The following is a 14,539-nucleotide window of genomic DNA, read 5'->3' on the forward strand; positions in this document are numbered from 1 at the left end:
AATTTGTTTTTTTTACTGAGACAAAACAAAAATACTTTTTTACACAAAATTTTGTGCCGTGGACGTATCTTTGCCGACATGTATGCATATTTTTTTAATAGAATTTTTCAACATTACAAAACACGTAAAAAGTACATTTTTGAAAAGCGGGTGCAGATGCCCCTGTGTGCAGATCGTCCACTCTCACCAGATCACCGACTAGTTTATTTTCAAATACCGATGGCACTTCTATCATCCCTACCTAATGCATACTGCACACATGTAAATGTTTCGGCAGCAAGTCTCAGGATCTCAGCAAATATTAACACATCGTGTACCAACGTCGGAACTTGCAAGTTCAGGGTCTCGACTACATGAAAGAAAGGACATGAATGAACAACAAACTGAGAGGCCCATCGTACTCTTCTTGAACGAGAGTTACCAGTTAAGAACACACCCATTTCACATTTTCCGTGACGCAAGAAAATGAACAAGAATGTGCAAAGATATCCACCGAGCTGTCAACCTTGTTAGTTGTGACCAACAAGTTTCTGACAAACCAAATATACCTCCCATCCACATAACTTTGATAAACAATCAATGTGCAGTAACTAAGAACAAAGAATTTGGGTCAAAAATTTAACGAAGAAAAGAATCAGCCTGCATCAATGACGTGTAAGGCACCAATTTTCAATTAAAGGTGCCACAACGCATCACCAACAATCCTGTCCCGTATTCTAGATGATGAGAGTGAACACTCCCTTTTACCTGAAGCCTCACCACTACACATCACCATTGCCTACCGCATTATCCTTCGACTTAAGGCTAATTTCTCTAACTGCAGAAAAACCACCCATCAAGCTCACTAATTTCAATGAACAGATGGTGTTGGATCTACCCTGTCAAAATTGATGGCTAATGACTTCTTTTCTGGTCTTTTCACTCCAAGTGCTTTGCCCTCTTGGTATATAGTACAGCAGTAGACGAAACAATCTACCGTCAGTCAAATCTTCTGGTTTCCAAAGTTTGCTATGGACTTACATTGCACTCGTCCATGAATCGCTCATCTCGTGCCAGAAACCTCTTCCAGTACTTCCTGTAATTTGGTATACCCAATTCAAGCCAAGGTTTCATATTACCATTGTAGTGCAATGATGCAGAAGTTCGGATCACTTTTTCTTCAATTCCGTACTGATAGCCGAGCCCAGATAAAGTCAACCTCTCATCAAGAGGATATACAAGATTCTGGAAGGAAAGCAAGCTTATAGGTAAAGCTGCAGCTCGTAGTGAGGCCTCGTCATCATTGTTCCGGAACTGTAATAGAATAAGAGTAGAAGTGATAATAAGCTAATCACTTCATGCAAGATGGGCCCAAATCATGCATTTTTCAAATAGACTGAAACTAAAGAGTTTAAGATAGTATCACAAGTGCTCACTATATCAAGTATGGATGATGGTTGAAAATATTGGAATAAAACAAAATACAATGCATGCTTTAGAACTTGAAATAAAATCAGGCTGACAACAAACCAACCTTTTCCAGGAGTTGCAGGTAATTCTCTGTAACATTATACTCTCTCCATTTTTCCAAATTAATGACATTCAACCCAGACATCCATGCACATGACTGGGGATCGTACATTGCCTCGCCGAGAAGGTTTCTTAGTTGGCCCAGTCTCAGGCCACAAAACTTGACTGCGGCATTCACCTTATCTCCCATATCAAGATTCCACAAGAAAGAGAGATCACGTTGAACAATGACATCATCATCCAACACAATCACCTTCTTTAAATCTTTAAATATTTCCGGAATAAAGAAATGTGAGTGACTAAACACTGATAAATACTCCATTCTAGACTTCTCGGTAGGTCGCTCAAAGCTACTGACGAAAACACGGAATTCCTCGGGCATATACAACTGCTGCATGCTGAACTCTGGCAAATTCTCCAAAATAATATGCTCGTAGTTAATGACATTGACAGCTGATTCTCTGTAGGCATTTCTTGAAAACCAATGCTTCATTGCATAGAAATTTTGAGCATCGGTTAGTACATGAAAGACTACATTCCTGGTCTCCTGCAAAACACCAAAAGGAACATCAGCAATGCCAAACCCAGAAGATGTTCAATCAGCAAAAGAGTATAAGTTGCCTGCATACCTCAGAACTACTAACAGATGAGTTGATGACAACGGAAGCGGCAAGCACATTTTTGGATAATATAATGTAGTGCCTATGATCTGGAACATTAAACTTATGGACAGGAGAGTCATCTGAATCCAATGTAGTTGATTTAAAATATTCTACTGTCAACCTCATATTAAGGCAATGATGACTTTTGGGCATCGTGTGAACACCAAGGTTGTATAAGTAGGCACTCTGCTTCATATGAAAATGAGCTTCATCGTCCGTCATATGAAGTATCTGGCGAAGCTTTTTGTCAACATTGTTACAATCCACAGTGCACGATTTGGCTCTTGCTATTGCACGGTCCATCCTCTCTATCTTCTTTTTTATGCTGAAAGCACAGGTCAAGTGTCATTCAGTAACAAACAATAAAATGCACAGTCACGACTGATAGTACTTTCCCAGTCAACCATACCGGATACAAATTCAAGATGAACACTAAGAAAAAATATACATGTAAGATGTAACAAAGCATTTCAACCCCATGCAATGCATAAATGATCTGCTGTCATAATTTCAACATACAAGATGGAACCATGAAATGCTAAACGGGGCAAGAAGAATAACAAGCATGCCGAATAAATACTCACAAGGATGGTAGATCAGCATCAACAATGGATTCACTTAGAACCCTCTCATGTTCTTGGATATTCTGCTTCAATTCACGAGTCAGTGCCTCCTTTCCTTTAAGTTTGGCAATGCTTGGGTAGTAAGATCGAGCCACAAATAGCTGATCTTTTAGTTTTTTTACAATGGCATCTTTCATAACTTCTTTGTGTTCAATGGACCAGAGACAGTAACTCCCGAATTCAAGCTGACAAGCCTTAGCCTTCTCCAATTCATCAGCACTTGGGACCCTGGGACGTCTCATGTTGTTGTCACTGAAATCCTGGCATCAATATATTCTCCAAATCATCAGTACTTCTCTTAAAAGAGTAACAAAATTACAGCTTGGGCTCAAGTAAGAGAAAGTAAGTATATATTAATGGGAAAATGAAGTTATGCTTCAGAAGGTAAATCATGACTTGTGTACAAAGAGAAACAGCAAAACAAGAGCCATCATACTTTTCTGGGTGGAACTGGAACTGGTACTGGCTTCGCTTGTTCAATTTTTGGTGCGGGGAGAACTGCATACAGTGCCAATTAGTGGGTCAGCATGACCAACTGAAACATGAGTACATCATGAGAAGAGAATCAGGTAGAGAAGATGCACTACACACGCATACATTGCTTGACCTTAGAAAAAAAAGTATGGTTAATTATCATCACATCCTAGATAAACACACCAGCATTTGTTCAGAATTATGTGTTAATAGTTTATTTTAAGATATAGTGGCAAAAAGGCCTGCACTGGAAACAAGTAACAGCGAAGATGGTGAGGTGCTGAAGCAAATTGAGTAAAAGGCCAACTATTTTTCAGTGTCCAGGTAACTGGTTCCTACAACATTATAATATTTTTCCTGAAACATTTCAAAATGATGTATATCTAAAAGTTCACTTACATGAATGGAATTTGGTGCATAATTGATTATGGTATTCTCATATATTCAATTAAACTTTATGTAACAGTGTTGCAGCCACTACTAACCTTTAACTTTATGTTCAGTATCAATTTGGTGATGCAAGTCTATATTGCCCTCGGAATTCTTTCCGTGCGCATCCTGAAAGAAAAAGAGTAACACATCAAGGATTCAAATTATCCAAAGCTGTAACGGAAAACACTAGTAATCTATGCAAAAATAATAACAGAATGTATTAACTGATTCTACAACATATACTTTTCACAGCCTTCATAGTGCATAATCATGAAGAAAGAGACTAGGGTGGAGAGATTAAATATAGTACTTCTTTGATATATCACTTTGTTTGTCATCCCTGTGGGGTGGTTTGTAGCTGTTTGCTTGAATTATTTCTGTATGCGTTTTCCATATTGTCCTATTCGGTCGAAGAGAGGTGGCACAGAAGAAGACAATGGTGAGGAGTGCACCATGTTTCCTTAAGCTGACAAAAAAACACCATCCAACTCAATTTGGTCTGCTTCAAGTAACCCCATATACTTCAGTGATACAGTCAGTCGATAAAATTTTCTTTAATTTTTTTTATGTAAGAGCTTATGCACAATTTCCTTTTAGCATAGGCCTAAACTAGCTGGTATTTGGAAAAAATGCCTACTCCTGCTGGTAAGTCTGAAACATGCTGATAGACAGTATGAGGAAGAGTGGCAGAAATGACTAATGTGAGAGTAGAGCAAGCATGGCCTGTTAATTTTAAACGAACTTGTGGGCTCATGTTTTGGCCTACTGAACAAAAGTCAGGACCAAAGTTCTGAACTGCTATTTCTCATGCTAGTGAACATCAAAGATTATGGGGTACTGTATCTTTTAGTTACAAGGCATGCTAGTAGGCATCACTAGTGTTATTAAGTTTCATGACATTAATAGCGGAGAACAAACAGGGGCTAAAACCAAACACTAGAAGTGTCGAACAAAATACACATAGCTTTCGGTGGAATGATCTAGATGCGGTTATATGAGTTCATCACTGTCAGTACATAAGAAAAAAAAAATGCAAAGCCACTAACCTCTGACTCTGCGTTCACATCTCTACCACCCTGCCGCGGCACTTCATGTACAATCCTGTCTCTTTCTACCACTAAGCGATCGAATGAAGGCAAAGCAACCTCCTAAATGCAGCACAAATGAACACGTGGTAGCAGGAATCAGTCATACTATCCCAACCCATGACCATTTTCATAAAAAGCAGTCCATGAAAACTTGGACAAACGTCCGCATATAATTTTAATTTTTGTTAGAAAAAAAAAGAGAAAGTTACCTGTTGGGGGCGCTCATCCGTCACATACACTGCAGCAAACAACCAAACCAATCAGAAAATTGGCTCAAGTAAGAAGGACAAAAACACCAGAATCCAGCACTAAACGACAATTAACGAAACAACACTCCCGGAACAGATCCGCCGGGAATGGCGCGGATCCGATCGAGTAAGCCGCGGCGCCACCCGCATTACCAAAATCCGGGTGGGGACAAGAGGGACGGGAAGAACTCACCGGCGGGGAAGCGGTTGAAAAGGAAGGCGATCGGCACGAGCAGCGAGCAGAAGACGAGCGCCAGCACCGCCAGCCGCGGGCCCCTCCGCCTCTTCGCCGGCGGCGCAGTCGCCTTCATAACCTCCTCCCCCTTCCCAAGACCCTAATCTCCGCCGCCGCCGCCGCCGCCGCGTGGCCCTCTACTGATCATACCACCACCGCCACCGCCGCGACGGGGCAGGGCAGCGGCGCGCAGATGAATGCCTCCCGATTGGGGCAATGGCACGGGAACCCCAGTGGCGCCGGGCCCGATCGGTGCGTGGCGATTTGGGAGCCGCGTCGCCGGACGCTCGGATTGGTTAGTGTGCGCGAGAAGACAGGGCAGGGAGCGGAGGACGTCGCGGCGCAGGGAGAAAGAGAAAGAGAAAGAGAAAGAGGATTGTAGTATTGTTTCTTCTTGTTTGGATTTGGGATTCGGAGGACAAGGGGAGAAGTGTGCGAGGGGTGTCAAGGAATAATGGCCCTTTTGCCTCGCCTGCTGCGTCTCGTTTTCAACCCTTTCCTTTTATTTGGGGTTTTCTGCCTCGTAGAGGAGAGGTTTTATTTGAAGTTTTAACAAAATTCGACTTGCTATGCTGTTTATTACTTCTTTCGTCCTAATATTAATTAACGTCTAGATACATCCAACTCGGCCTTAATTAATATGGAATGAAAGGAATAAAACTTACCGTATTGTGATGGATATCAGTGGTGCTGCGAACAATCTACCATGGCAGCTCACCCTTGCAGCACTTCAAATTAGTTTCATCATCTTCCTTTTGATAAAGAAATTTAAAACTCTTTGGGTGCACGTCGTTTCCGATGAGAGACATGCGACATGGAGAACTCTAGTCGCGCCGCCAGTGACCCCAGACCCTCGCATCTCCGCTGCCAGAGGGAACACCGACGAAGGCCATGCGCGCCTATGGAAGGTGGTGATGAGGCATTTCGCCTTGTGATGTTAATGCGAGCGCGCCATGGCTGCCAGATGGTGTGGGGGCAAGATCACCTCCAGGAGCGACGACCCCTCTCGACCGCAGGGGTTTCTCCTCGTCTCCGGCGTTGCCTCCCGCCTCTATGGTGACAGCTATGGGAAGACGGCTTTGAAGGGATTCTGATGGTTCTTTTCCCGGCGCGTCGACATGGTGGCACGTCGGGCGTGAGAGGCCTCGCAATGGGCTACTTGTCGGTGCAGCTCCAGCCCTGGTGGCCCTGGACATGCGTCCTCGAGCATCCTTTGTCTGCGTTGTTCCGGCCTTAGTGATACGGTAGTTGCATACCCTCCAGCTTATTGGTCTCACCGGTTTTCTAGCGGCTCCTGCCCCGACAATCCAAATCCACATCTCTCTGGTTCTTGGCTCCTCATGGTCGCTTGCCATTGTCAGACCCCTTGCGTTGACTGCCCATGCCTTGTTGTCTCTCCCACCCCACCCACCTCCATGCCTCGTCCTTCTGACAGATCCAAAGCTCGTGTGTCCGTGACGTTCGGTGCCATTATCTGGCGGCGGTGTGACGCCCGGATAGTTACGCTACAGTAACCCTCCGTGCCACGTCACCACGATTACCGTTATTAATCTTGCGATGGTTCAAATCCCGTTTAAAATTCAAATTTAAAATCAAGTTAAACAATTAAAGTTTTCAAAAGTCAAAACTAAAATGTTCTTAATGTGACAAATAAATCATGGATAATATTGGTGGGAAACAACATCTTTATAAAATGATTAAATACCCTAAGTGATTAAAACAGCAGCAAAAACAATTAACTATACTCCTATTGTATTTTATAAAATATTAAACTATTTTAGCTAGGTGCCAAAGTTGCTGTGGCAGTGGTATAGTTAATGTTACTAGGTTAGATGCTAATTGAATATTTTACAAAACTAAAACAATTTGAGAAATAAAATTTAAACAGAAAAGAAAAGGGAAATGAATAAAAATAAAAAAACTTTTAAAAAAAGAAAAAGACCAAACCCTCCCCCGGGACCAACCGGCCCAGCTGGCCACTGGGCTAGCCAGGCCGGCCCACCTATTGGCCTACTTAGGCCACGCTGCTCCCAGCCAAACCCTAACCAACCACGATCCCCACCTCATCCTCGTCTCCCACACCGCCGCCACCCCACGCAACACACGCGCGCACACACACACGCACGCCTCGTGCCTGGGGGAGGGGCGCCCCTGCTCGATCCCCTCCTCCCGCACGGCCGCGCCCAACGCAAGTCGCCGCGCCGCTAAGGCCACCGCCAGCCGGGCTCGGCGTCGCCCCTCAGGGACTCCTTTGTGCCCCTCCTCTCCCTCGTGCGGCGCCCGCCTGACGTCGCGGCCTCGCCTCATCACCGACCCCGACCCCGTCACACCTCGCCGGCGCCTCGACGCCCACCGCCGTTGCCGCCCGTCTTCGTCCTCCTCCACGACCGGAGCTCCTACGCCTCGTCGGACGCTGTCGTCCTCTTTGTTGTCAGACCTCCCCGAGCCCTCCCCGAGCTCACTCTCGCACACCTGCAGGGCCCAGTGAGCCACCACCCCTCCCCTTCTCCTCTGCCCTCTCATAGCGTCTCTCCCCATCGCCGCTCACAGTCTGAACGTGCCCCGACCGCGGTCACCCCGCGCTGGCCGCGCCCAGCGTGCGTACCCGGCCACGCGACCCGCGCGCCCGCGCCTCGGCAGCTCCATCCGCCGCAGCCGCTCACGTCGCTGCTCCCCTCCGTCGCCCCTTGATACGACCACGACTACAGCTAATGGTGTTGTTGTTCAGACATCGTCGCTTAATAATGCACCACAAGTCAAAAATAATTATGTGCCAAAAATACTTCAATTTTGTATTGATAGTAAAGAAGTTGAGGCTTTTGCTACAACAACGGATAAAAATGCAACTAGGAAATCTGAGATAGGTTCTCTTCAGCCGGAAGACGCATATGATCATGCATGCACCCGATCCTATATATGTACGTGATTTCTTTGGTAGTTTTGATGGACTTGCAAAGAGATTAGCACATTAGGAATTTGATGTCCACGGTCCAGTCCTAGATGCGTGTCATACAAAGAAATTAAGGTACCAGGTGGACTACTACTTTAGTAGAGATCGGCCACCAGATTGTTTCAAATCCAGGCGGTGTACACCACGTGACGTGCTCTCCTTGTGAGCCTGCGAATGGGGACCACCAGCAGATAATTATGTCAAGTTAGTGCACCTATATTATGTCAAGTTTTGTTTAGAAAATAAAAACAGCCGAGATGTAAACGGCAAAGTCTTTAGAGTTCTAGAGTTATCTTTAGGCAAGTCTTTGGAGTTATTTTTTTAAAATTTTAGCTGTGAGAATAGAGATAGGATTTTCCTTCCTTGCTTATTAAGTTGTTTAGATAGTTCGGCTGATATAAAATCCAAGGTACGCCCATGTAAACAGTAGGTTATTTTTATATGAAATAGGCACGATGTGTTTTTCAGGGTAGACATCTGTATCAAGTTTTAATGGAATCTTTAGAAAATCTCTATGTTGCGATTTTTCTTCGTGAAAATTATTTTGCTCGTGAGTACCTTCGTCGAGATTGGTTTTCTCGTGCTGGGCCGCAAGGTTCAAATCCTCTACTTCGTGTACATCGCGTGCGCGAACGAGAGGTTGCTACTGCTGGTGGTGGAGTGTCGTGAAAAGTCGGACCGCAACAACGGATCGAATCTCGCCAACGAGGTCCGGTCTACATCACCCCTGCTCCCCTGCAAGCACGCTGCCTTGCCTGCGCCCCGGCCTCGCCTCGTTCGCCCGCGGCGCCCCGCGCTCACCAGGGCGGCCACTGGCGGGGCCGCGCCCTGACTCCCCCCCTCGACGTGCTGCGAGCTGGCCGCCGGCGCCCCTTCATGCCCGGCCGCCCGTCGCTGCTTCCGGCAGCTCCGGCGAGCCACCCTGCGCGCATCGCCGCCCTGGCCGCCAGCGCCCACACCCGCGTGCCCTGGGCGTGCGCCCGAACGGGGCGCGCCCGTAACCCGTTGCCCGCGCCCTGTGTGGCCTTTGGCCAATGACACATGGGGCCCAGCCCCCCAGAACGAAATAAAAAAAAGAATTAAGAATTAAAAAGAAATAAATAAATAAATAATAATTGAAATAAATAAACAAATAGATAAATAACTTAATTAATTCTGATTAGATTAACTAATTATGATTAATTAACCTAATGGCTAATTAACCTAATTAACTACTGTTAAATAACTAAACAGTATATGACCAGTGGGACCCACCTGTCGGGTTGACCAGGTCAACTGCTGATGTCAGCAAACACTATTCTGGATAATGTTGATTTAATTAATTAAATAAATTCTAAAAATGATTTAAATTTTTTAAAATTAATATAAAATAAACCGTAGCTCGGATGGAAAAACTTTGTACATGAAAGTTGCTCAGAACGACGAAACGAACCCGAATACGTAGCCCATTCGTCTGCCACGCATCCCTAGCATAGCGAACACGCAACTTTCCCTCTTCAGTTCATGTGTCCGAAAACGCGAAACACCGGGGATAATTTCCCGGATGTTTCTCCCCTTCACCGGTACCACCTCGTACCGCGTTAGGACACACCTAGCATCGCGCTTTGTCATGTCGTGCATCGTCATGCATTTGTTTGCATTATATTTGTTGTTTCTTCCCCCTCTTCTCTCGCTAGACACCGAGACCGACGCCGCTGCTACCCAGTACGACTACGGGGTTGACGACCCCTCTCTCTTGCCAGAGCAACTAGGCAAGCCCCCCCCTTGATCACCAGATATCGCCTATTCTTCTCTCTATTGCTTGCATTAGAGTAGTGTAACATGTTACTGCTTTCCGTTAATCCTATCCTGATGCATAGCCTGTCCTTGCTACTATTGTTGTTACCTTTACCTGCAATCCTAATGCTTAGTATAGGATGCTAGTTTATCATCAGTGGCCCTACATTCTTGTCCGTCTGCCATGCTATACTACTGGGCCGTGATCACTTCGGGAGGTGATCACGGGCATATGTTATATACTTTATACTGTACATTACTTATGATACTGTTCGGAGTTGGGGGCTGAAGGGGCAGGTGGCTCCATCCCGGTAGAGGTGGGCCTGGGTTCCCGACGGCCCTCGACTGTTACCTTGTGGCGGAGCGACAGGGCAGGTTGAGACCACCTAGGAGAGAGGTGGGCCTGGCCCTGGTCGGCGTTCGCGGTTATTTCAAGATAACACGTTTAACGAGATCTTGTTATTTGATCTGAGTCTGGCCACTAGCCTATACGCACTAACCATCTACGCGGGGATAGTTATGGGCACTCGACGTCGTGGTATCAGCCGAAGCCTTCGCGACGTCAGCGACTGAGCGACACGCGCCGGGTTGGACCGCGTAACGCAACTTCCTTTGTAATGGAGGTTGCTAGGTCTGCTCTCCGGCCGCCCTCGCAACCTGCAGGTGTGCAATGGGCGATGGGCCCAGACCCCTGCACCATAGGATTTAAACCGGCATGCTGCCCTCTCTGTTGTGCCTAGGTAGGGCTGCGACGTGTTGATCTTCCGAGGCCGGGCATGATCCAGGAAAGTGTGTCCGGCCAAATGGGATCGAGCGTGTTGGGTTATGTGGTGCACCCCTGCAGGGAAGTTAATCTATTCGAATAGCCGTGATCTTCGGTAACAGGACGACTTTGAGTTGTACCTTGACCTTATGACAACTAGAACCGGATACTTAATAAAACACACCCTTCCAAGTGCCAGATACAACCGGTGATCGCTCTCTCACAGGGCGACGAGGGGAGGATCATCGGTTAGGATTATGCTACACGATGCTACTTGGTGAACTTACCATCTACTCTCTTCTCCTGCTGCAAGATGGAGGTTACCAGAAGCGTAGTCTTCGATAGGACTAGCTATCCCCCTCTTATTCTGGCATTCTGCAGTTCAGTCCACATATGATACCCTTATTCTTTTTGATACCAATGCATACATATGTAGTGTATCTCCTTGCTTGCGAGTACTTTGGATGAGTACTCACGATTGCTTTGCTCCCTCTTTTCCCCCTTTCTATACCCGATTGCTGCGACCAGACGTTGGAGCTCAGGAGCCAGACGCCACCGTCGACGACGACTACTACTACTCGGGAGGTGCCTACTACTACGTTCAGCCTGCTGACGACGACCTGGAGTAGTTTAGGAGGATCCCAGGCAGGAGCCTGCGCCTCTTTCGATCTGTATCCCAGTTTGTACTAGCTTTCTTAAGGCAAACTTGTTTAACTTATGTCTGTACTCAGATATTGTTGCTTTCGCTGACTCGTCTACGATCGAGCTCTTGTATTCGAGCCCTCGAGGTCCCTCGCTTGTAATATGATGCTTCTGTGACTTATTTTATTTGTAGAGTTGTGTTGTGATATCTTCCCGTGAGCCCTTGATCTTGATCGTACGCGTTTGCGTGTATGATTGAATCGGGGGCGTCACAGGCGGGCACAACCTCCCTTCTTTTATTGATGGCTCTGGCCAACGACCCGACTTCATCATCTTCGTTTCATTTTGGTGGCTTTGGGATTGCTCAGACTCACGCTAGGGCGAAAAACCCTACCCGACTTGCTGATGCCGACGGCGGTGACACTCGCGGGTGTCGTTCCCTTCTTGGAGGCGCTGTCATGACCTTTGTTTGTGCCCTTTTCGAGCATAGGGGGAAACTCTAGGTCCGGTTCTTCGGCCGGACAGCGACGGTGTTAGGGTTCGTTCCCTTTGAAGGAGTCGCCTTGTTTTCTCGTGGCAGCCCCGATGGTGGTCTTGGAGATGTTGGCGCCGCGTTCGTTTAGCCTGCCTCTCATGGCGTGAGCACCCGGGGCGCTTTGTCCGACTTTGCCAGTGCTTCCCCCATGGCTCCCGTCTCCATCTCGGCCGGGTCCTGCACTCGATCTCTAGGCGTTCTTGGTAGGGTACATTGATCTAGTCGGGTTGAAGTCGTGGGTGCGCGACGGAGGTGCCTTGTATTGGTTGTGACACGGTTTGGGTATCCTAAGCTCTGTCTCCTCGCCTTCCATGGCTTGAGCTCGGACTAGAAGGTTTTTGCTGTGTTGTATTCTCTGTTCGGATCGAACATCCCTTGTCTCTCCGCTGGGCACCATGCTCACGCTGTTTTGCGTTCGTTCCATGTGTTGTATCATAATTTGTACTCGTTCTAATTTCTTCTATATTAATGAAAAGATGCACAAAATCTGCTTATTCAAAAAAAAGACCAATGAGAAAAGAATTTGAAGATTCATAAGAAGACATAGTTATTACAGCCCTAGTTTTCTTGAATTTTCTAGAAAAGCAACCAATATTTTAGTTAGAGCTAGTATTTTATTAACAACTGAATGGTCAATTGTACATTCTGCAGTACTTAGACGTATTTTTGCACAATCAAATACGAAGTACTTATATTCGGACAAAAGAAATAAATTATCTGCCAGTGCACCGTATATCAGCAAAAAAGGACATGGAGTATTGCTATATACAGTATACGTGTATATTGCTTACGGAAAAATGGGGTGGATCCAAGAATGTCGCATGCTTGATGTTACAATGTGCAGTAGGGTGCAAAACATTTTTTACCCAATCAACTATTCTTTTTTCCATGTCAAAAATTCTACTCCTAGATAAGAATGTGATGAGCGATGCAGCCAGCCAGCGACCACATAGCGGCTGCCACAGGATATCAAGTCGCCCCATGGACCCACACATCCAGTGATGCCAGTGCAGACACTTTTGTAATCTGCCATTGCACAGAGCTTTACCAACCCGTTCAAATTGGATGACAGTGACGCGCAGCGCGTTCCCTTCCAATCGGATGCTACGTACAACAACACCAACAACGTTCACTAGGCCTGACCAGGCAAGGCAATAATTAGTGCCACCCCTTTCCCCGGCTAACCGGAGCGCCTGAGCGTGTTCACAAAAGGAGCAAGATTGAAGAAACAGTTGAGTGAAGTCAGAGAAGGTGATGATGATGATGGTGGTGGAGGATGGATCTCGCCTTCCCTATTCATAAATCTGCCCCTCTTTTTTTCTAAATGCGTGAATATGCTCTGTAGAAGAGGGGGCACCATGTCCACCGCCAACATAAATGGCTCACCTACATCTATATACTCACCGACACTTCCATGCTTGGATTTCTCTCTATATATGTATATGATGTGATGAGGATGCAAGCTAACATTTCTGTACATACTCGTGAGAATAACATCTCTCATCTCTTTTGCATATATATTTTTCCTTTTTTCTTGCTTTTGATGCAGGCACTAAGAAAAGCTATAATAACAGAAGTTATTGGTGCTTTTGGGAAAAGCACCAAAAATGTTGATACGCCCATTTCCACAAGCAATCGTGTGTTAAGGAAGATGAGGGAAGGGATATTGTAGGACGATTAAACCCTTTAACAGTCGTGGTAAGGGCGCTTTCTCGCCTATGCCACGTCCAAAGATTTACTGTCGCAGGTGAAAGAAAAAAAAATCAGCGCAGGAAATTTCGAGGCAACTTCCTCCAGTATCGAGCGCAGCGCACGCAACCTATCTCTCTCGTTCTCCCCGCACATGCAACCTCTCGCACCGCACGCCAACGCAGCCGCCGCCTCTTCTCTTCTATCGTCCTCGTCGCCTCGTCGGATCTGGGGAGAAAGAGAGTGCGAGGCTCCTTCCTCTTCGCCTCTCTTGCACGCAACCTCCGCCGCGTCCGCGTCCGCATCGCTCTTCCGCACCCCGGCGCCACCACGTTTGCCACTTCTCCTGCGCCTTGTCCTCCCCGTTCCCCTCTCATAGCCGAGCTCCAGCCCTCCACCATCCCCTCCTCCTTGACCGCCTCTCTCCTCGTCTGAAGGAGCACGGGGCTCGCAGCTGCGCCTGAGCTGCCACAAGGCCATCAGGTAGAGGAGATCCGGTGCCCACGAGCCGTTCACGCCGCTGTCCGAGGTCTCGGAGTTGCCAGAGTCGCCGTCGCCATATGAAGACGGGTCGGCGAGGAGATGCTGTTGTTGGGATTCGGGAGGGGAGGAGGCGCCGCCGACGAGGATGTGGATGAGGACGAGGTCGAGCCCCCTCCCGCCGTGATCTCCTTTCGGAGGCTATTCAACTTCGTCGACGGCCTCGGCTGGGCGCTCATGGCCGCTGGCACAGTCGATGCCGCCGTTGTAACACCCACGATGCGGCTATATCTCCCACGTGTCAGAGCATGACTTAGAGGCATAACCGCATTGTAGGCGTGTCGCAAGAGGAGTAATCTTTACACATCCCATGTAATGAATAAGAAAGAGGTACATAGTTGGCTTACAATCGCCACTTCACACAATACATAAA

The 14,539-nt window shown here is 46.9% G+C and overlaps 1 protein-coding gene across 1 annotated transcript; it reads right to left on the bottom strand.

Moving 5' to 3' along the window:
* Nucleotides 1-604: 604 nt before the first annotated feature.
* LOC123085763 (probable galacturonosyltransferase 7) lies at nt 605-5,734 on the bottom strand. The gene is made up of 9 exons (XM_044507463.1): nt 5,230-5,734; nt 4,998-5,026; nt 4,747-4,848; nt 3,754-3,826; nt 3,231-3,292; nt 2,756-3,054; nt 2,139-2,496; nt 1,514-2,056; nt 605-1,293 (listed from the first exon to the last, which is right to left on the bottom strand). Exons 1-9 carry the CDS (start codon nt 5,345-5,347, stop codon nt 1,009-1,011), a joined length of 1,869 nt encoding a protein of 622 aa, XP_044363398.1. The 5' UTR covers nt 5,348-5,734; the 3' UTR covers nt 605-1,008.
* Nucleotides 5,735-14,539: the final 8,805 nt, after the last annotated feature.

This window comes from Triticum aestivum, chromosome 4A (assembly GCF_018294505.1).
Source record: "Triticum aestivum cultivar Chinese Spring chromosome 4A, IWGSC CS RefSeq v2.1, whole genome shotgun sequence".
Taxonomy (NCBI): domain Eukaryota; kingdom Viridiplantae; phylum Streptophyta; class Magnoliopsida; order Poales; family Poaceae; genus Triticum; species Triticum aestivum.